This window comes from Pantherophis guttatus, chromosome 3 (genome assembly GCF_059756535.1).
Source record: "Pantherophis guttatus breed Tessera chromosome 3, ASM5975653v1, whole genome shotgun sequence".
NCBI classification, from domain to species: Eukaryota; Metazoa; Chordata; class Lepidosauria; order Squamata; family Colubridae; genus Pantherophis; species Pantherophis guttatus.
In genome coordinates, this window is record NC_142065.1 from 40656495 (window position 1) to 40680674 (window position 24180).

Consider the following 24180-nt stretch of genomic DNA (forward strand, 5'->3'; position numbering starts at 1 on the left):
ATAATCCTTAGGCTTTTTACAATTATACAATGGTATAATTATACCAATTTACAATTATCCTTAGACTTTTTAATACATACTATTATACCATTGTATAAAGAGCAAAACTAGTAGAAATGTTATTGTTTATTCATTTGATTTCTACTTGCCTTTTGTTCATGGATTCAAGGTGGTCTCTCATTTTCTCCACCTGTGGTTGTGGTAAATTGGGTTGAGAGTGACTGGCCCATCATCAACAATTAAGCTTCACTGAGGGGTGGTTTTCAACCTGGATCTTCCCTATGCCAGTCCAACAACTTTATTAGGCTACTCAATTTCCTTTTTTCTCATCTCCATGTGCATAATGCTCACTTTTTTCACCTCACTATATGTCTTCAAAATTTACCTTTTCTTCCCTCTTTGCCCAAAGGAATCTCATAATTAAAACAAGGTAAGCAAGCATATAAAACGTAAGTCCTTGAATTCTTTACAGTCTCAGCTTAACCATATGAGGCATTTATGTTTTCTTTATGTAACCAAGTATTGTGCTTTTGTTTGTTTGTTTGTGTCTGTGTCTATAAAGGTCTAATAATGGCTGATGCGGTTTGTGTTTGTGTCTCATCAGGGTAATGCATGCATTGTTTCTCTGTGTGGCACAGCAAAACAGATAAAAACAGCCTAATCAAGGTAGGCATGTACATGTTGTCTCTGTAGGTCCTATGTGTAATGGGAAACATGAGGAATATTGCATTTATTCTGCCTTAGGTGATATGATAGGGAAGATGGAGGGATGCTTACAATGGAGCAATTGACAATACTAAATGCTCAGCTATCTGTTCCATTGGGATGTGCCGTGTGATATTTTCTAGATTTTTTTTCCTTCTCAGCCTTGCCTGATAACGCCCATTTTTCAACTTGATCATTTTCTTGCTAGCTTGTCCCAGGCATCTTGGTCCCATTTTTTTTTATTTTTTTTTTTTAGTTTCCTGGTAGGAATCCAAACTTGCCTTACAAAAGTTCTGTCTAATTTTCCATTGGGTTGGAAAAAAAATAAAAACCAAATGAATCGCCTTGCAGAGATTAAAACGAACTTTAATATTTCACAGTCTGGTATTTACACAGCATCTGAAGCAAGTAAAACATAGTCTGTTACAAAAACGTTGAGATAACAAAGTTGAGGGATTCATACAGTCACAGCATGGAGGCCAGGCCACTCCAAAACAGGACAGGGCAAGGCGAAGTTTGGAAGGTGCATCTGCTTGCCCGCTACATTCTTCCTGGATACTCCAATCCATCTAAATTAGTTGGAATTAGATATTGACTTTGGATATTACTTTGCAATTTATATACTTGCAGCCTCATTCCTATATTATATCAACAGAATGTCAGGAATCAAGGTAGCCATAATAGGATACAGATATGGAACATTTTTACAGATGATCATAAAGTGGAAGTGGATTTCAATAGTTAACAAGAAAAATTAATAATGAGTTATGTTAAAGAAACATGTCTACACTGTCATAACTAATTTTTCATTTGCTATGAAATGTTATATGGATCTTAAATATAGTTTTCCACTGGGAAGCCAGATTATCAAAATATGACATTAATTTTGCCAGATACAATACTGTTCTATGTCTTTGATTTGCCCTAGCAAAAAAAAAATCTCCAAAACTTTGTCTTAATAAACCAAAGTCAAGTGGATGCTCCTTCAACCCCCTAATACAAATAAGGAGTAAAATAACTAGGGATTTCAGCATTATTTTAATAAAGAATAGATTATTAAATACAATAATTTGCCCCTGAGAGGGATTTGTACTCATTACAGTTGTCCTTTACAAGTATTTATTTAATACTAAGTGGTAATTAAACTAACTCAAGTCTCTAAATAAAATTTAAACTCAATCAAGCACAACACAGCAAAGTGAAAGACAATACTTTCCTTATTCTCAGGTTTTTAATAGAACTTCCCCAACAAATTATTCTTATAACTTTAAAGTTATTAAAGACTTAAAACTATAATAAGCCGGATTAAGTAAATGCTGAACTAAGTGAAAGAATGGTCAGGGAGAATATCTTTTGTGGGAATCAAATAGAAGATATTTCTTTCGTCAAGGTTTTTGAAACTTCTATCCAGGGGTGAGCTGCTGCCCTTGTAACAACTGGTTCACCCGGAATTGAAAATGTGAGAGAGAGCGCGACATTGAAAAACTGGTGATTATACAGGATGTGATAGCGCCAGGGTGGGTGGGCAGGGCCAGACCTGGTTGGAACTACCGCTTCACCTGAACCAGTCTGAACAGGCAGCAGCCCACCACTGCTTCTATCTCTACTGTAGATCTTCCCATAACCTTCGCAAGGAATCTGGTCTGCTGTCTTGATAAATATTGGAACAACTGCATGGTGTTTTTTGAAAGATCAGAGTTTGGTTTCTTGGACCCAAATTTTCAAAGCCTGTTATCTGTGAAACCAACAAAATTTTGACTGAAAAATCATTTGTAAATGTCCTAACTTTATGTTGAATCATCCATTCAAGTCTCCAATTCTTTTAGCAATCAACACAGCAAGTTTTGAGACAAAAAAACAGCTAAAAGGATAGAAAGCTTTTTCCCCCCTTTGGGGCCATTTACAAACTCTATATAGTGAAGAATAGTTGACTGAACAGAAAGGGAAGAAATGCTTTTTTCTCTCTCTCTCTCTCCTCATAGGTATATCCATGAGATGGAATAAAAATTATGGAACAGAAGGGAGTTGTAACCTCATTCAAGACCCAGAATTGTAGAAGTGGTAGCAATCGATTGTTAAATACCTTTGAGGCTGCACTTACTTAATCAGTAGCTGATGCAATATTTTATTTTCAAAAACAAGGAAAAATTTCCAAGATATCTGCCAAGACAGGGATACCAACCCTGTTCTTTAATCCTTGGTATTGTTCTTGCAAAAGGAAAGAGACTGCAGCACCATTCCCTAGGCAGATGTACTTGAGGAAGATTAATAAAGTGCCCATAAAAAGTAGCCATCCTATACCTCAAATCAATTATATCCTGTACCAAGGAAGTCCTCATATTTCCAACTCTGCAGAGCATACGAGAAGTATCTTGCACCTGAACAAAAGCCGTATTCTGCCATTTTTGGAATGCTGGCCATATCAATGAAGATGACATCTGATAACAGTGGATCTTCCAAGATCTATCGTGTGACCTGTGAACAGAACAGAATGTATCAGAGACTTCTGCCACCTTAACATCTTGGTGTGGATTTATATTCCCTTATATCTATATTCTTTGTCAATTAAGGGTTACATAATACTAAGATTCAGTTTGTTAAAGAATCAAGAATATGTATCACTTTGGAATCAAAAGTGAAAAGGTGCTTTAAAACATAACATGGGCACATGTGGAATATCTATCAGCACTTTATTAAACCAAATCTACCTCTGCCTATGATTGGACTGTAACTACCAAGTGCAGATGCATCGTCCTGGGGAAAGAGCTACTTTTCATATAGGTCCTGAGTGGTCAGATGCACATTCTGTCAAATCTGAAGTTCCATTATGAATCAGTGCTCTGGACGCAAAACTAAAATAAAAAGACAACACATTGTTCCAAGCCAATATTAAGATGGAAAAATAGATTTTTAAGTTAACAACTATTACTGGACTAAGACCAAACGTTGATGTGACTCAGATGAGTTGCCACATTAACTTGTTCCTTTATATAGTTTTTACATAACATACAACTGATAATATGACTTGTTTCTGATTTAAAGTATTTTAACACCAGCCCATTTACTATGTGATTAGGGAGGTCTATGAGTCAGCCCATATATATTTCTATGTGATTGTTAAGCAAGTTGGCAGTTTGCACAAACAGCCTAGTTTAGTGGTGGCTGCCTGTCTTATGCACACAAGGAATGTCTTTAATTACATGCACAGTCACAAAGAAAAGCAATAAAAGACAACTCAATCAGCTTTAAAAGTGTCCATCAGAATCCCATGAATCAAGAGTCTCAACCCCCCCCAAAAAGAAGAAGAAACGATCTATTGCAAAAGAGCACGTATGAGATTTATATGGGGGCAACAGAATTTATTCCAAAATGCTTAAATATTAACATTTCTTATAATTTAATGCCCTCAAGCATTTCCAGGCTTCCAATTTTAAGATTATATTAAGTGACCTTTTTAGCTGTTAAAGTGGAAGGCATTTTTTAAAAATTTAAAATTCCTCTAGCATAGGTACATTAACATTGTTCAGTCTGAAAAGAAAACCAGGGGCATGCAAGCCTCTCAAAATATTTTAATAGAAATGCATATGCATTTAACAAGGGTGATTAAAGTCCCAGAAATAGAAGCTTTGCTTGGTATGATGCTAATGAATTAGGTGAAATTCAGTGTTTCCACCTCTGTGATTCCACATGTCCAATTATTACAATAATTAGTCCATATCAATGTACCTTAATGTTAAGTCTGACATGGGTGGAAGCTTCAGAGAGTTATAGAGCATATGCCCTCCACAGGATAAACTCCTCTTATTCAAGCTAATTCTTATAATCAGACTTCTGCAATTAAGGAAGTACTGACTCCAAGGGAAAAAATAAACTCCTAAAATGTAAAATTCCTGAGCTCCAGAAACACTTCTTCCCAACTCCCAATGCAAAGAAACTAGTCATAACAGCTATGTTATCATGGGAGGGAGCAGGGTGGATAAAAATCAATGATTTTTTTTAAAAAAAATCAAAAAAATCAGATTTTTTTTATTTAAATCAGATTTTTTTTATTTTTATAGAATTTATTTTAATAAAAAACTTTTGGGGTAAAACTCTATTGTAAGATAGTTTTCTATTTAAGATACACATAAATAATTTAGTTTATTCAGCATGAAATGGAGCTTAGTTATGTAGCATGAGGCTGTATATTCTGCAACACTGGGACTATCGGTGAGTCAACAGTGGGTCAAAAGAGTAGCAGAGATGACAGTTGCTCTTTAAAAATTATGATTTAAATCGAGTTGATTTAAATCAAGCCTTTTTACTAGTGATTTAAATCATGATTTAAATTGTGATTTAAATCAACTCGATTTAAATCAAATCCACCCTGGGAGGGAGTAATGGTAATGCCATCTACTATTATCCTGTTATGTCTGCCTCTCGTATTCAACTGGTTTGCCTGGTCTAGTTTGGCCAGCCTAGTCAACTTGGGGAAAAAACAATTTTTCCATCACTAAGGCAAAGAGTCTGATAAAAAAGCAGAAGCATAGTCCTGCGACTGAGTCAGCTCCATGAGCTGCTACTTCTATTGTTACTGAGAAACAAACACTGCCAACACTTTCAATGTAGGGAACAGCATAGGTGGCTCAAATGGGAATGTGAATAAGGAAAGAGAGTCCTCACCAGCTACAACTTCGGATGAGACAGCGAAATAAAAGCCAGAAATATGCAGGTATTGTGCTACCTTAAATATTTCAATGACTTTATTATTACTTAAAAATAAGCCAAATTTATTTATGTATTTGTTACCATCATTTTAAGAACTGATCCTCTCTATATCAGATAGTAAAGCTGAAGTAAACATTTGTTCCAGTTTTTCAGAAAACACAGAAGTCAATGCCAAAATGCTAGAATAGCACTGCTGGCCATCTTATCGGTTGTTGATATTTGTGGACAGCATGTGGAAGAGCCAACACATGCATCCAGACGTCACCAATGCAACAAAGCATATTCGGTGTGGCTAAGCTACCCTAAGTTTCTTTCAGCTGCTATGCCCCAAATCTTTCCATTTGGCATTAAAAATGTCCTCATTTAACAACAGTTACTGAGACCCAAATTTCCCAATTTGGGGAAATGTGTCATTTAGAATGGCAGGTCTAGCAGTCTCCAATTACAGTCATTAATCAACGACCTTGATCATCACATGATCATGATTTCAAACTTCCTGCCAGCTTCTCCATTGAAGTTGCTTATGGAAGGTGGTAATAAATGTTGCAAATCACTATCATGTGACTGTGCAATTACTGTGACGGCTGGAGCTTCGAAAACTGTGTAATTACCATCTGTAGTTGCAAGCTTGAACAGTTGCTGAATTACTGGTTACTAAATCAGAACTACCTGTAAAGCTCAGTTGCTTCAGATTTTAACTATACAAAACATTTTTGGATACCTATCACTTAACTCCAGTCTTACTCATTCCCTTTGTAACAAATTGACAAATCTACATCCATGAAGCCTGAGCACTATGTCAGGCTATATAATATCTGTGGATGGCTGTAGAGATTTCAGATATTCCATACCTCATTTACCTATTACAAAGTCCATTCTCATTTATTTCACTGGAGGCCTGGAGATTTCTGTCAAGACAGCCACGAGAATTGTGGATACATTTAAATATTCTTATTTAAATTCTCTCCCTGGCCATATGTGCATGCCAAACAAGAGATATATTCACAAGAACAATTTAGCCAATCTACTGCAAAATAGCAAACTAAGAGCTTCACAGGGAAAAAAACAACTTCCACCCATGTGTACACAGCAGAGAACCATAGTTAATGTGGGATTATATGAATATTATTTAAATGTCCAGCCAGCAACAGTGTGGCAGCTTTATCTCACATTTCAAAGACAAAACAAACAGGAGACAATTTGCTTTAACACAAAAACTGAATGACCAGAGAAAGACAAATTATAAAATAAAGATAGAGGTCTGAAAGCTATGAAGTCACATATTAGTGATATGAGCAACAGAGACAGAATCTGTTTTCTAGATAGAAGTGGTGCTCTTGAATATTCTGAGAATTCACCTGTATTCGGGAAACAAGGGGATGATTAGTTCTATATTGCCCATACATCTGAGCATGAATGCAGTGACATTGTGGTTGATTTAAAAATAGGAAACAGTTCTCTATGAACAGGTGAGGATACCCAGAGTGTCAATTAGTCCAAATGAGCAGAGGGACCGCTGTGTTTTACATCCAAGCCTGGGTGAATTCTTATCTGTCTTCCTCGGGTTGCTCATTACTTGGCACTTCTTTCTTACCCTAGGGGAGTATTAGGTTCTCTATTGTTCCTTCACTTCAGCAATTTCTTTGAAAGCACATGTTCCAAAGCCCAATCATCTCTGCCAGTTATGAATGGGATGCCCCAATTAATAAAGACTCAGCTACAGTCTGTTGTTTCCAATGGTTGTAACTAATCCTGTGACCTAGAGGCAGAATGAATTTTTTGGTAGATAGGATTTCACATTTATAATTTTTTTAGAGAAGATGTGGCCACGCTGGATGAGTTAATAATGTGAAGTGGGTGGAATTAAGGCTAAAAGATTCCTCCTCATCTTTTTTTCTTGGGGTTTTGGAAGGAATTTGGAAATATGCCACAATTCTGTATCTTTCCCACTTTAAAACTGAAGAAACCACCCACCAGTTTTCAGCAGTTGGGCTGAGAGATTGCTCTAAAGGCCATTAAAATAGGATAAAATATCCCAACAAGTTGGAAATGGATCAAAACATTAGAAAAGTGTTAGAACATTTAGAATAAATTAGAATGTTTCATTCAAAACACTTCAGGAAAATGCCACGAAGAAGTACAAATTCTTCTCTGTGTAGGGAAGAGGCCTAGCAAAGATGGCCATAGGATAGAATTTCTATTCTCAAAACAGTACCTTCAGAACCAAAGTGAACACACTTATAACACTAAAAAAGTGTAAAATAAAAATGGGTAACAGATAAAGCAAGGTTGATGGAGGGAAGATAGTAGTTTTAGTCATTAGGATTACCCGAGTCAATGGGATCTACTCTGATACTCAGTTTTTAGAAAGCATTTCAGCGTGAGTATGTTATCGGCAGAGCAAAAGATAAGAAAGAAAACACTCTGCCATTTCACAGAGCAATTCTTTTGGGATGTTTGTGTGTAAAAGAGATGGACGCACAAAGCAGGCAAAGCTTGAAGAATAATTACACTCCACTATATGAACAATGATTACAAAATTATGCAACTGATTAACCATGACATACATGTAATTACTAATGAGTTTGATAAAATTTTAATTATACCTTGTTCTTCAGAGTATTCAGCAAGCCATGAAAATAATAATCATGTAGTTCTCTGTCACAGATGATTGCTCCAACAGGAGGAACTGTGACAGGATGGAAACTGTTTGGCTGGATTGAGAGGAAAAGAATGGAAAACCTGCTGCTGGGCAAAAATCTTACAGATGCAGCATCTATCTAGGAACTTCATTGGAATACTGAGTGAACCTCATATGCTCTAGTCAGAGACGCTCCTTCTAAATAGCCATTAGAACTGCAAATCAATTTCTATCAGCTGGATGATGCTTCTTTTAACTAGACAACTGATCTTTTATTATCAGCACTACACTTGTCACTTCTGATTTTGTCACTCTTCTCTGAAATAATAGAAGGACAGATGGGAAAAAATACCTGAACTAAGTGATTTTCAATAGACAAAAAATATTTTCTATTATCAAGGAAAACATATTTAAGCTTTCTTGAACTGACCAAATTTGGGATGCGTTTAGTAAGACTTGTTGTTAAAACCTTTCTTCTAATTTTGTCAACAACTTTGACTTTTATTCGTGCCCCCCCCTTTATTAAGCAGCTTTTGATTGTTTGTGCAAATATCCATAGGATTGTACTAAAATATACTGTTCATACTACATCAAGATATTCAACAAATATTTAAGATTAAACTCTTCATAAACTAGTTGAATGTCTAAATAGCTACAAAAATGATAGTATATATGTTTGAAAGATGGGTGGGTTGGAAAATAGGAAGTGGTTACCATATTAGGTTCTTTCTCCATATAATCATCCTATCAACTATGGTGTTTCATTGCTTGTCATTATTTTATATTTTTACCTCCTGCCACTGCACCAACCACAACAATCCTTCATAGCCAGGCCCAATAGTAGCAATTTACCAATAAAAAGCTAAGCTCAAGAACAAGGATGTTTTGGTAGTGCCATGGGACAATTAACCCATAAAAGCCTTTTATCCTTTGCTTACGTTACCTCCCCATTGTGGGTTTTTTCTTTCTCTCAACATGGTTTTGTAAACTATTTTTTAATAAGAATCATAGGATGGTTGGCCTGGACAATGGCTGAGGGTAAGGTGGCATCTCTGAGCCGTCAGACGGCAGTAATGTTTGGTGTTCTTAGCCCATCTGTACTAAGCAATAAAGCGATCACTGCAATTCTCATTCAGCAATCCATCTAGTCACTACAAAAATGGTGTAGTTTGGCCAAAATATGTGAGTCTTATCACTCATTCACTGAAGTTACATTTATTCAATTAAGACCTACCTTAGTTGTCTTTACTTTGTTTCCAGTACTGCAACTCCATCCAGACAAATCTGGTAGTACTTTACATTCCTCTCCTTCTAGACATGGCTGCATTTGGCACCACCACTTCTGAAGCACTATTGATGCTATGAGAAAACAAATGATACTGTTAAAAACATTAGCAATTCATTAGATTCATGCTGTATTTTTTCTTAACTCAACTGTATACTTCCAGTGAACTCCAAAGATCTCAAAGTAAGGTTATATTACACAATGTACTGCAAGAAGAATTCAACACATTATCAGATGTTATCATTGCAGCTCCAGACTGGCTATAGATGGAAGTTCAAATCAATGTACTATTAAATGCAAGTGAATATTATATATATGGTATGTGTAAATCAGAAGTATTGAACTTATATATCCAGATTTATTTATTTATTATTTTTGAAATAGGAACTGAGACAAAAATTCCTATCATCCACAGTCTACCGTGGAGCACACCTATGGAAGGAAGAAATTGTGTTAAAAATAATAACATAATACAGTTACAAGAAAAGCCATTCTAATTTTTTGAGATATTTTCACGCTTACATGAATACACACAAACACTGTCCTACGCAAAGTTGAAAAAACTGTCCTACGTGAAGTTCAGCCACTGATCAAACAAATCCAAGATTATTTCCTGTAGTTGCATCCATTATGCAGCAAGCAAAGGCAAGAAAGCCATTTTTCAAAGATATTTCCAGTTGCCATTTTGCACAGAACTGAGGGTGGGATTTGATAGCCAAAATGGTCCACTCCAACTCTGTGAAGATGGTGAAGATCAACCTAGGACTTGCTACACTCAGTCTGCATTCTTATCACTGAAATATAACCTATTTGTCTTTCTTTTAAATTAAAAGGCTATATGGTTACTTTTTATAAACAGATGATAAAAGAATGAGCAATGAAACAAAGGAGCTTTATAGAAATACAAGAATGCATTTTAAAAAACAATATCACTAAAATTAATTATAACTTCCTATTACAAGCACATTGCAAATAATGAAAAAAGTCTCCTATATAATATATACTAGGAAAAAAGGTTTTATTTGATGTATGAATATTAAACAAAAAATTACACTGCAAAAGAATAGAACAGTATCTTGGCAATTGTAATTAAAAGAACAGTAACTCTGGAAGGTTAAGAAGTTGAGCAGCCAAACAAACAGTATGAAACTTAAATTTTCTCAGTCAAAGCCATCCACCTTATCAATTGGCTTTTCCACCACAGGGGAAAATCTTTTTAAACATTAAAAGCCCAAGACATTTTTCATGTGATTTTTAAAATATATAGATAGAAAAAGATATATTTTTATCCAGGAAGTGTTAAACAGCAACGCCAATCTTTCTACTCAAAATATTCAAACTCCTACCTAGCCTCTTACAGGAGTATCTTTTTGTTTTTTAGTTCTATATTATTTTAAAAGGAAGTTAACTAGTTTCTCTAGAAAAGCCAGTGTTTCTTCTCACTAATCTTACTTGCCATCCTCTTTGCCATAAGTACTGCCATCTACAAATTGTAGTTTATTTTCTTGCTTTCTCCTTTTGCTATTTTCAGTTCTGGTGTAGCACTGAACAATTCTTAGTGGCAGCTAACATATGCTTATTCTTGGAGGCAAGTTGCAAGCAAGTAATATATCATTCAATACCTTTGAAAGTGATGAGTCAGAATGCTGTGTTGAAATTTGGGAGGCCCATTTGTAAATTGTCATTTATTCCATTGTATACATAATTCTATCTTTCCCCTCCCCCTTCCTCTTTTCTTAAAAACACCGCCATGCAGAACTATGACTAATTGTATGCAAGTTTACGTAGAACAAATATACATTCGAAATCTAGAGCATATATAACTATGTGAATGTAAACCACACATATGCACAAAGGCCTACTGCTAACAAAAATCTCTAGACCCCAAGCAAACTTTTCAGAATAGGTCCCTGTGTTTCAGCGCCCTGAAACAGAAAAATGTTATCTGCAACTGTCATGGTCAACATTTTCTCTTTGTGATGTCTGATTGTTAAATTCCTTAAAATTGAAACAAAGATGAACTTTCAAGCTGAATAGCCATGGATTAGTTTTCCTTTGTGTTCTGTATTTCACCAACAGCTGTGACTGGCATTCTTCAGAGGAAGAGTAAGTTGATTAGTGATGTATCTCTCAGCAACTCATAGGCAACAGAAATTGGGTGAATGGCTTCTTGTATTTGATGGTGGCAAACTGATTTTTGTTTGGTTCCTTTTTCAATTGGTCCATTTTGAAGGAACACCAAGAGTACTAGTTCCTGACTGGTCTGGAACAGGTTTCTCATTGGCTCTTATGTAAGTGGAATTCTGATTGCTTTATTTTGGATAATTTCAAAATTGGTTTATTCACTAAAAATGTTGTAAATGCATTTTGCATTAGGCACCAATACCAATAAACAGCACTATACTTGTGAACTGCAGGTGTGTGTGTTGCTTTGTTCCTATCTGTCTGCCATCTTCCATCAGTTCATCAATTCCAAAACTAAGACAGCTCAGGTGTAAAGCCACCTCCTTTCCACCCCCAGACAGTCACACCCACACATGTCCAACACTCAAAAATTAAGTTCTTTAATTTTTACATTTCATTGCCTGGGATTGTTTCATCAATTCCTTGTCCAAATACACACTGCTATGACACTATAGTGGGTTGCTATCAACTTTCCATTCAGGTAGAGAAAGTACGTAGAAATTAACAACAAAAAAGGTAGACTAGGAGGGGATGGGCAAGGAAAAGCAACTGAACCTCAGAAATTATATTGGGAATTCCAGCTTCCCCCCCCCCCATGACTAAACTGAGAATCCAGAAATGGAGAATCATAAATTGTAGAATGACAAAATACTTATTTTACAAATGAAAAAAAAATCTGTAAAACAGAGCTTCAACACATCGTTTATGCAGATTCCTTATGCTCGGTTTAGCGCTCTTTTAAAAGTTGCTAGACTTGTGTTTAAGAAGCTGGCTTATTACTCTTTCCTTTGCTGCAAATGTGTATCCTGTTCAGGATTTGTATTCTGCATTGATCAGTGTAATTACAGGGTTTTCACTGTTTTTGCATAGGAGAGGGGAGAAAGTTCCAGCTCTTTCTGATATATGGGCAAGGCACCTTAGAAAGCAGATCAGACCTAGATTAAGAAACGGAAGAGGGGATATGCCAAGCAGAAGCACTTAGAGAACTCTTTTATACTTCACTGCATCTTCCTCAGCTTCTGTGACCCATCAGCTGGGCTATTTTTAGACAAGGTTTAGTATTATTCCAAAATAATACTGTGTTCAGAATTTGGTAACTGACATGTTATAGATGCAGAACACCTTTCTGTCTGCCACCTATTAAATCAAGCAGCTTAACCCATCATTCAAAACACTTACCAATATTCATCCAGCCTTGCCCCATCACATGTTAAATACATAAAATTGTGGTTTTCCTACTAGCAGGTGACATTTGGTCAGGGAAAATGAACTAGGGGCATCCATCAATCACTTTCCTTAACGTGTCCCACATTAATACAATAACAACAGTATCACTCACTAATTTCATTACTAAAGCAAAATAGACTTGATCATTGTGGCAGGAATTTTTACGCCAATACCCTGCCATTCTGGATGGCGTTATAATAGTTATCTGGCCAGGTCTTAATCTTTAGTAAGGAACAAATGAAGAAAAGATACAGTGGAAAATATTTTCAAGATAGTATCATAATTCCCTCACCCACAAGATATGATGCTGGTTGGAGCAAGTATCCAGGAAGGAAACTTTAAAATATATCTTCATTAGTTGTGTTTTCTACAGAAAACTTTACATGTGGTTATACAGGGTAACAGTGGAATAATATGAATGCAAGACTCATAACCAAGCCTACAGTTAGCCAGAGTTGGGGGGGGAACCATGATCAAAACTGGAACTGTTACTAGTCATATTCTGCAAAGCTAGGGCCAATGTTTCATTCTTAAAGGAAGAATAAAGATTGATAGACATTGACAGGAAGCACACAGTACAACATTGGTTGGAAAGTATGTATTCTCCCATTAGTACTTTGTTGCCTTGGGACAGCTTCAAAGGTCCAAGACATGTTAATGACAACTGACCAAGAACAAGCTGTCATGAAAGGTTAACTATAGCAGGGATTTGGGACCTTGAGGTTTTCTGTTTTTCTCAGGGCTTTTGCCTCCACAAGCTATTAGGCCTGGTAAACTAGACACAGGCAAAAGGATCTCAGTCTGCCTTTGTTGGCATGCCAGCAACACACTGATTTCACTTTGCCTGTCAGCTCCCTCCTATATCATGGTAATGCAGCTGCAGTCCAAAAGCTGAGAATACAGAAATGTGACAAATAAGCAAGCAATGTTGCATGGTGTGCTGCCCTCCTGAGCACAAAACAGCGAGCCTCAGGCTGCCTCTTTCCTCGTCTCTGCCACTGCAGTCAGTTCTACTACTTCATTCAAACTAAGCAGGATCTGTCATTAGGTCTGAAATGGAGGAAATCTGATTAGCGTATTCGATGGTTTGTTAACAAGTATGATTCATAAAGCATAATGTGTTTTATACAGCATAGTTTAGGTTAAGCATTGTTCTCTGTTTGGATAAGTTTAAATACGACTCTTCCTTGTTGCAGTATTCAGGAGAGAGAACTGCATGAGCCTAAAAATCACAGATTCTAATGAAAGCAAGGTAGTGTTGCACCATTACGTGACACAAGAATTAAAGAGAAGATATCACAATAGATTTATCCACTGTAAGGGGCAGATACAGGGGCAATATGGATTAATATCTGAGCGGGAACCCAGTTATTGTATAGCTATTTCCTCTCTAGTGACTTACAGTGTTTTTGTCACTTATAATTAAAGGCTGTCCTCATAAACTGGCAAAGCAATTAATGATGGTCTAAAGTCCCTTGTGAAAAATAATATCTTAAAAACATAGATTTAAGATTTTTTTAAAAAAAGGAATGATATTATTATGACACCATTGTTACATAATTGATTTTTGTCCAGAAAGAGCGACAGAACCGGAGACTCTGCAATCAATCAGGAATGACTCTCTACTGCTTTTCATTTTGTGCCCTTTGTCCCCACTTGTGGACTCAGAGCCTTCCAACACTGCAAACTTCCAACATAATGATGTCCACAGCCAACCCTTTTAAAACATTTTGCAAGATGTCAGTAAAGATGAAAGCATGTATTGCTGAATTATTTTCTTCTTAAGGCAATAAATTGAAACTCTTCACCACTGACTTTTTTAAAATTCAGAAAATTCTAATGCTTCATTTTAAAATTCTTGCAAATAACTAACATCCATCTTCACAATAATTGTCTGAAAAATATACTATAGTTTTAGAATTGTCCAAAACACATTTCAGTATTGGCAGCAAGACAAGAATTTTGGATGCTGCTAAAGCAACTGGACTAACCGCCCTGAGTCCTATTTGGAGAAGGGCGGTATAGAAATTTAATTAATAATAATAAAATGTTACATTTGCTTTAACTGAACATGTTAGCTTTCCAGTTTTAGAGAATTCAGTTTCCTCTTGTAATAACTTCAAAAGTTATTTTAAAGTATTAATATACCCATTAGCACAAAAAAAATCCAAATTTTTGTTAGAGATTAACCTGAAATTGATCATGTCAATAAGGGTCAAATAAATAAACTGTCAGTATATGTTTGACTGGAAACTCTTGCCTGCATGATGATTTCAATGAAATCTCAATGGTAATTTTAGGGAAATGCTTTGTTCACATAAACTGAAGCACTTTTCCAAAGCTGCTAAGAAATGCTAGTCTTTCAGGGGAATAGTATCCTATGTTTTTTAAGTAGTTTCTTGGCATCACATATAAATCCATTTGCACCAACCAAGCTGCCAAGCCAATCAATAATGTACCGGCAGAGGCTTTGAGCCATTTCAAATAGATCCCAAATGACACTATTCAATAAAATATAGATGGGCTGAGGAGTTTTTTTTTTAGCAGTTTGCACAGGTGATTAGATTGCATGCTTTCATTCCTATGTGTTACACCTACTTTATAGTAACAAGTTTTCCTACTTTTTTAAGTAGATTTCAGGGACGGAATCTGAGATATTATAACTAAATTGATCTTCCAACAAAAGAAAAAAAAGGGAAATGTTGATATTTAAAAACATCCCTTTTTGAGTTAAAATAAGACACAATTGCACATAAAATATTGGCTTCTGAAGTCAAAACTGGGCAATAATTGCAGCTTCAATGGAAAAGTTCAATGAATTTTTCTTTCTTTTTAGAAAGAAAAATATATAGTCAATTTTCTGAATAAGTGGGAGAGTCACTGTTTTGCTAAAACCAGTCAAATAATTAATGCATAGCTTAATATCTACAATACTATACAATTATGAAATATCACATGCATATACAAAAAGCTACCAATTTTTTTTTCTGTTGTTCATCTCTTCCATTAAATACGGTATATCTTGGTATCCTATGTCCTAAATCTCTTAGCAAAGCAGATCCTTCTTTTTCCAGGAGAGAGGAAGAACATCACTTAAAATAACAAACTGACTACAGTATTTACTGCACCAATTTCCTTTAAAAAATACTAAGCAGTTGATAACATACCATTGTATCTATACTATTGAGGAAGGCGATGTGACTGGCCTAGGCTTCCTGGCCTGTTTTGTATATTTTTATTCCACATCAGATTTCGTTTCCAGTAGTGGCAAGGTGTTGGTGGCCACAAATTTCTAGGAAGAATAGGAAACTAATAAGAGTATATCTCTTCAATACAAAATTTTTATTAGTTGTGAGCTATTATATTTGTTTTGGCAAGATTCAATTAATTTCACATTTTGGATATCTAAGTAATAAATATTACAGATTACCATAAAAGGACTCTACAATCAGCATGAAAGATTGCAGATTATAACCAGTTAATTGGTTATAACAGAATTAAATCTGTGAAGTTTCTCTAAAAAAGATTGAAAATACGTGCTTGAATGAAGGTTGTTTGCCATTGCAAAAGAAAGAAAACAGATGGAACCTGTTGAGAAACTTCAGGAACTTTCCCATGTATGGACAGTGCATGCAATCTTAGGTCACATCTCAACTGAGACTTGAAGTCACAGGGCCAGTCATATTCTGCCAGACTCTGTTCCTATTACAAAACTGTTAAGGATGAATGAGTTCAGGACTGCAACAAAACATAACACTGGATGCCTATTTTATGGGGACAGCATGCCTATTTTCTCAAGTTTTACTAATCCATCTTCAAACTTTGTTTCTGATTGAATATGCAATAGTATCACCAATTTCAATACAAACTAAAAAAAAGTCTAGAAAGCAGAAAAGCTTAAAGAAATGAATCAAACTGTGCTGTAAAAAGCAGCAGATTTTGGATTACTAGACAACCTACCTTTTCTATTCCAAAAATGTTGAAGAACATTCAATTATGCCCAGAGTCTTAACTAAGTTACTTTAACCTGCATTTGGAGAAGAGTCAGACTATTACCCCATCTAGCTTATTGTTGCTTCTCCAGTCTGCTGATCCTCAGATATTTTTGGTCAATCACTCCCATAAAATCTGTGTTAATCTGGTTTATGATACTTAAGTAGCGGTCCACCTTACTAGCTGCAAGACTGATCCATACTGAACAAATGCTTGCAAGGCTTTCTTAATCCTACTTGGAGATTCCAAGAATTGAACCAATGACACTGAATACCACTAAACTACAGTGTTTTCCAAATCTTGATTTACCCAGACAGATACTGTGATGCTGTACAAATTCAAAAGCAGGACTGGAATGTAGAAACATCAGCCTTCCTTCTAATAGAAAATTATTCAAAGTGGCTAATCATGTTGCTATTAATTGCTTTTAATGACTATAGACACTCATTGACACTTTGAGCACAACTAAATGTATATTTGTATTCAAAATTAAGTACACCATTAAGTTAGTCTTTCAATATAATTTTTATTAGCTGTTAATAATAATTTGTACTTCTGGGCATTTCCTAATAAGAACTAACTGGTGAAGGCTGTGAAATACTTTAAATCTGAAAGCAAGGCAAATGCTCTGATCATGCAGAGGCACTCATGTAGCAGCTGCCTATAACTCTTTAAAGAAGCTAAGTCATTTCTTGGTATTGTTGCATTTGGTTTAAAACATGCTTGACAGGAAGTTTAGTCTGCTCCCATGTGCGGTAAAGCATACTTCTGCCTTCAAATCAGAAGCACGTACAGCCCTGTTACTTACAGAACATAGAATACCAAATAACATAGCTGGAATAGGTGTTAATAGCTGTTAAACTATAGGATCATATTTGATATAAATTTCCCAGCAAGCACAGCTATCCAGACTCACAGACTCTAGAGCAGGGGTGTCAAACTCAAAGCCTGGAGGCTGGATACAGCCTGTGTGTGCTTAGATCTGGCCCACAGTGCCGCCCTCAAAACAACGAAGGACTGGCCCGCAGTGCCTTTGCCAGTGAAAACGGAGCTTGAGAGTGCTGTGTGTGGCCGTCTCGCTCTCTGTTTTCGCTGGCAGAGGGTTGCAGGAGGCCATCGCAACTGAAACGGAACTCAGGAGCCTGTTTCCACTGGAAGAGCACTTGGTGCACCACAGGCGTCCCCTGACATCGAGCTGGCCACGCCCACCCTGACCACACCCACCCTGGCCTCCCAAGGTCAAACAAAACCCTGATGTGGCCCTCAATGAAATTGAGTTTGACCCCCTGCTCTAGAGTTATGAATCCATCTTTTGATCTCACTATAGCCATGTCCAAGCATTCACACTGCAGACAGCTGTACACTTACCATCTACACATGAAGGAGCAGCATGTGTTGTCCCAGCCACCTGACCTGGAAAGCAGGAACATTTCACTGTTTGGGAGCGCTCTTCAATCTTATTCTTATTACAGCATCTGTGGGCAGCAATGACTTCACATGTACCAGGTTCTATGTGCACTGCAAGGAAGGAAAGCATATGGCACATCTATGTTTAAGGAGTAGAAAGACATATAATATATACAGAATAAAATAAATTAAGGAACAAGTAGATCAAAAAGCTTAGCAGTTTTTAAAAAACCTTTGCTAAATGCATTAAATATGAGCTGAGGAAAAAAATACAATTTTTCAGCAGCCAAGTATCAGCAAGAAGACATGCATCTGAAAAAAAAAAATCAAAGAGTACCATTCACAAATTGAGATTGCTCAGCTAAGGCTCAGCTGACTCCAAAACACCAGCTGTATCTAAAACAACAGGTTCAATTAACTGTGTTTATGGGTAAATCCAATGGTATACTCATTATAAAGTAATTAGCATTGGCTAATGTTGATTCCATAAAAAGGTTCCTCATCAAAACATTCCAAACTGAAAAATTACATTGGTTGCATGTTCTTGTCATAAACTCTGGTAAAAGTGTTTGAGTAAAATGTGGTACAAGCCACACATGAATACTTTTAGAGAGCAATATCCAAATGAACTTGCATCAGCTTTCCTCAACCTGTTGCCTTTCAGATGTGTTGAAACCGCAACTGTCAGAATAGCTATTCCCAAATAATCTAGACAAATTTCATGATAGGAAAGGCTGATACAGATTTGCTCATAACTTCACTGCTTTTCGAATCTTCACTGATCCAAAACCAATCCAAATCCAAAGAAAAATTACATGTCATGACAATGAAGTAATGGACATCAAATTGAGGTAATCCAAAACTGATTTCTAGATCAATTTGAATTTAATAATTTTGTAGATTTCCCTTTCCTGTCATTGCTTTTTTTCCCTTCTATCCTAGAGTCTAAAATTTATCATTTTTGAACATGATTACCAACTTGGGATCCAGGATTTTATGTGGAAGTACATTTGCCTTCCCTAGAAACCATAATCTAAAAGATTTATAGATGAGATACAATTTAATCCAACAGTCTAAGCTTTTTATATCTTTTTCTGTTACTCGAGCAAGTAACAAAGTGCTCTGAAACTAATAAAGCTATATTTTATAATACTGCATTCCATTTCCCTTCTGTAACTAGGTTTGAATCAGCTGATATATTATGTATATTTATCAAATTAAGTGATTGTTTCTTCTTACTGTCATTTAATTTACATATAATTATCAGTAAAATAAAACTCAAGAATCTTTTTGAAAATTCTAGTAAAAACACTTCATATTTGTTAAGTGTCAATCATTTGTGACTCTTTTCCTTTTTTCTATTAATAACATAATATAAGAGAATTTGCTTAACTTCAATTGCATATCACAAGAAATGAAGCATAATGGCCACTTAGTTGGCCCAAAACAAGGGTTTCTGGCACTTTAGAGAGGCACTTTAAAGGAGTGTTTTCCTGGGATCTTCATAAGGTTGCAGACATGATTCTAATTGTAGAAACATTCACAAGAATGACACAAATAATTAAATGATTAATTTACCTGGAATTATCTCATTTTTTAAAAGAACTACATTAACAGTCCCCTTGATATTTTCCTCAATATCTTTAAATTTGTAAATAAGGTAATGAACAAAGCTAGAGGCACTGAAATAATTTTCTTAAATGTCCTTCCTTCAATGTCCTTCCATGTCCTTCCCATGCATAGGAAAGGGATCCAAGTCCAAGAAGGCTTCCTGAACTAGAGGCTCAGGACTCATCATCCACAATTTTATTACCGTTATATGCATAAATATATCAGGAAGCAAATCTTGCATTTAAAAAAAAAATCTAAGAAAAGACACTGAAGATCAGTCTCTTAAAGAGACGGAGACAGAATTAAAATTATTTGTCCCAGATAGTAAGAAAAGTCCTTGGCTCAAAGCCTATGTATATTTCTGAATTATTACCACTTCCATTTATGTATATTTATTGATATTTCATGGACGTTTTCTACTAATGAACCATCACTTTCATTTCTGCCCTTAATAATCACACAATTATCTATCCTGCAAATGTTTGGTAATAATATTCCTGACTATAAATTTGACACACTGCTTCTCTCTCCCTCTGTCTTTAAATTCTTTAGTAATTCAGTTTTAATGAAAGTTTTCAATATGCAAAAGGAACACAGAGTTTAGCTGAAGTAGATAAAGAAGCCAACAAGAATATTCCGGTTATATAATCTGAATAAGTAATCACATCTTGGATTTGATTGATTATAAATGCTGCAAAGGAATTTAACAGAACATATTTGACAAAAAGAAACACTTGTCAATTCATAAAGTTATTGTTTGTACATAATAGGTATCTAGATATTGTTCAGTATATGAAAGTCAGGACACTACAGCAGACTTAAATGCGTTTTAATAAAGTGTATGACTAGAAATATTTTCCGTGAATTAGATTTCAGATATTGACTTGAGAATATAAACTGGAATTCTAGCTATTTTCAGTTTTACTTAAAACTCATAAGCTCTTATCAGAGTTTGTTGCAAAATCAAATCCAGAAAGCACACCCAGGCAGACTGATGCAGCAGGATTCATTAACTTCTTTATATACATAATAATACATGAAGATAAATTACAATACCAATATAGATTCTTTTTTAACGTAGTAGCAGTTACAAGCAAAACACAAGGCAGGAAAGAACAGTTAGTTTCATTTCAGCAGAGCAGACAAGCCCAGGCTTGTTTCATTTCAGAGCTGAGCACAGAACTTAATACAAAGAGAGCTTCCTCTATACAGGGCAGTTAAGCTTCTGCACAGACTCAGTTGCCTAAGCCATGCCCAGACTTCAGACTTAAGTTTCTGTTTCCAAATAAGCCTCATTGGCTGAGTCTGTTACCATGCCTATTCTCCATTCAAGCTCCATTGGTTGATTTATTCCAATCCATGAATATTCATACTCTGACAGCTCTCACTAAAGTATATCCTCAAAATATGTAGGCTAATAAAATGATCTCTTAGTATTGATCATTGGAAATATTAGCAATTTCAAATGAATGTCCTCTGAAGGAATAATTACTGTTTCATCGCTAGCCTTAACAAAAAAACAGAGCTTTAAGTGCCATGCATCTCAAGCCAGTCTTTTAACATATCTACAAACACTGCTGTGCCTTCCCTTAGAATTCAGCAATGTTTCCTGTAATAGGCTTTTTTATAATTCAAATCATAACCATTTACCATAGTCCAAAAAGCTTGTGCATATAGTATTCTATGACAACATAACTCATTCTTTTTTTTAAGTCAAGTATATTTTAAGTCTGGTCAAAATATAAATGATGATGTGATCATCATTTATATTTTAGGGCTTTTTAGAACAAGAAATATGTAGTTAAATGTCTGTTTTCAAAAGTTTTGTACTAAAATTTTATCATTAATTGATAAATAACATTGAATACCTTATAAAAATTTTTACATAAATTTTCATTTACCTGCCTCTTTTCAATTCTTTACTACATTTTGTATTTGACTCCAAGTTTTTTATACATAATTTCAGCATCTTTTCTCATTAAGATTTTATTTGTACACTGCTCAGAGTCACTATGTGAGGGAGATGGGAAAATTCCAGCATTCTAGAGTCATGTGATTGCCATTTGCAACCTTCCTACCTGAAGGCTTATGTTACGCAAACTTATATTTGGCATTTTATGTTTGTCAATTGGTTTATGGTTCTCTGTGTTGTGGCCTATGAGCAAAACCAAATACAATATATCCCTCCACTTATCCATCCATCAAACAGATAATTCAACAAAGCTAAATTATAGGAGTTTTGAGTCAAATCAAGGGAGTTACCATACATAGAGCACAATTAAATTGGAGGCTAGCAAATGTTATCCCAGGTTCTCCAAATTTAAGAGTTACAAATTCCCACACTAATTTTAATAATTAACCAAAAGCTAATAAAAGCTAATAACATGGGATCTTGGCAAATTGGAGAGAAGCACCTGGATGTGTCTGTTTGTTTATTAAACAAATTTATATGGCCTCCCTTATATGTACTGGACTACTACACCATGGCAACCAGCAAAGACATGCACCAGGGGAATTTAAAACCCTAATCTCTCTTAATGCACATCACAAATATTTTAAAATGGCCAAATCTTTGATTGCACAATAACTGTCATCCTGACTTTTTTTAATCGCCCACCCCTGCTTCTGCAGTTACATTGGACAGGTAAGGTCGAAAGACTGCAAAATCCTATAACATTCATAATGATAAAACTTAGCAAATATTCACCAAGATGGAAATTTTCAGGGGAATTGAAATCGTGGAGGATATCAGTGGCTACTTGTGGTAGGTTTCCATTGAATATTTTGTGTTACATTGTGGAAACAGAATGCTGGACTAGGTAAGTTTTGATCTGCTCCAATATGGGTTTTCTTATGTTCGCCTTCTCAGCTGGTTATTAATATAATTCACTCAATAGCTGAGAAGTGTTTCACTAAATAACCAAGAGTGGGCAAAAAAGGCAGTAGGAATAGAAGTGACTGTGAACTTCCTGCTGGCTTCCCCATTGAGTTTCCTTCTGGGAAGCTGGTAAAAATCTTCCTTCCTTCCTTCCTTCCCTCCCTCCCTAGAAAGCTTTTTGATAAACTCAGACCTTATGGTGTTATGCTGACTCCTTGAGGACATTCTTGAATACTTAAAAGATATAATAATATGGTACCACAGCAACCTTGAGAAAAACTGTTAATGAAGGAGATTCTATACTACTGTGGAATTGGTACAAAGAAAATTCCTTTTATCCACCTGGTAGCTTGATATTAGAGCTATAACCAGACAATTGCTCAGCCTCTCACCAGGAATGATTACACAAATCTTCCAACCTCTTTTCTTTCTGTATTTTCTGCTGCCCACTGGCTGATCACAGAGGAAGATAAGTGTGCCAATTTCCCCATCTCATTCATCTGTAGACATTGGAAAAATCATCAGAGATTCCTTTGGAATATTGGGGACCATTGTTCAGACAATAAACAAATCTGGTTGACAAGCTCTGTCCCTTTTCTCAAAATCCCCTCTATTTTTGAGTCACTTTGGCAGCTCTTTCCAGAATTATCATCCTTAAAATTTATCTTACGCACACTCTGTCCCCCAGTATGTGATTTTGCAGCCTTCTCCTACAAGCTCATCTATGTATACTTTGTGTGTGATCTATAACCTCAAGTCAAATGTAGTACACTTATACTAGAATATTTATTCAACATGTATCTAACTATTGACAGGAAGAGACAATGGGATTCAGGGTATTAATAGGCTTCAGGGTATTAATGAAAAATTAAAACAAATGCAAAAATGTTTAGATCCCAAGTCTCAAACTATTTAGGGCTATATGTAGAAAAACTAATATGTGCAGGTTAACTTCTACACATCGAAGTACATCACAGATAAAATCTTGCTAACATAATTATTTTTTTCAAGTTCAGATAATTTCTGATTCATATCAAGAAGTATTTGAAAGCCAGTCTTTAATTGGGAGAGTAAACTGTTCAGCCCTGGGTGAACTGAAACATGCTTTTCTAATCATTTAATAATGTTCTTAAAAATTTCCTTTGTTATTTGAGATTTATTTTGCTGATGAAAAACTTCAGCTCTATATTCTCAGAATTTCTATTAGTTTTAGGAAAAATACTAATACTGTGCTTGTTAAATAAAACGATCTGTGCATGGCTACAGCCTATTAGAGGCCATGTGTTCCAAAACTATTTCAGAAATGGGAAAAATCAACTCAGTTGTTTTGTGCTGGCAAGGTGAAGGTAACATTTAATAAGGAGCAAAATATGTTCCTTGAGCTATGACAAAATTTAGGACATTTATTTTGCATGTCTAAACTTCCCAAATCTTTCTTCTATTTTAAAAAAAAAGGCTTAACATTTTGGCTGTATCTAGTCTGGGGTGTTTCAGAAGTTGCAGAAAGGTTATCCACAGCTACCTGTAGTCTAAAGATTAAAA

General features: G+C 35.5%; 1 protein-coding gene across 1 annotated transcript in view; it reads right to left on the minus strand.

Annotated features, from left to right (window-relative positions):
• Positions 1 to 1050: 1050 nt before the first annotated feature.
• Positions 1051 to 24180, minus strand: part of TAFA3 (TAFA chemokine like family member 3) — a 106384-nt gene continuing 83254 nt past the window's right edge. The window contains exons 4-6 of the mRNA XM_034414291.3: positions 18111 to 18260; positions 9288 to 9412; positions 1051 to 3180 (exon numbers count right to left, since the gene is read on the minus strand). Coding sequence (XP_034270182.1) covers positions 3169 to 3180; positions 9288 to 9412; positions 18111 to 18260 — 287 coding nt within the window. The 3' untranslated portion in view covers positions 1051 to 3168. The remainder of the gene's footprint in view (positions 3181 to 9287; positions 9413 to 18110; positions 18261 to 24180) is intronic.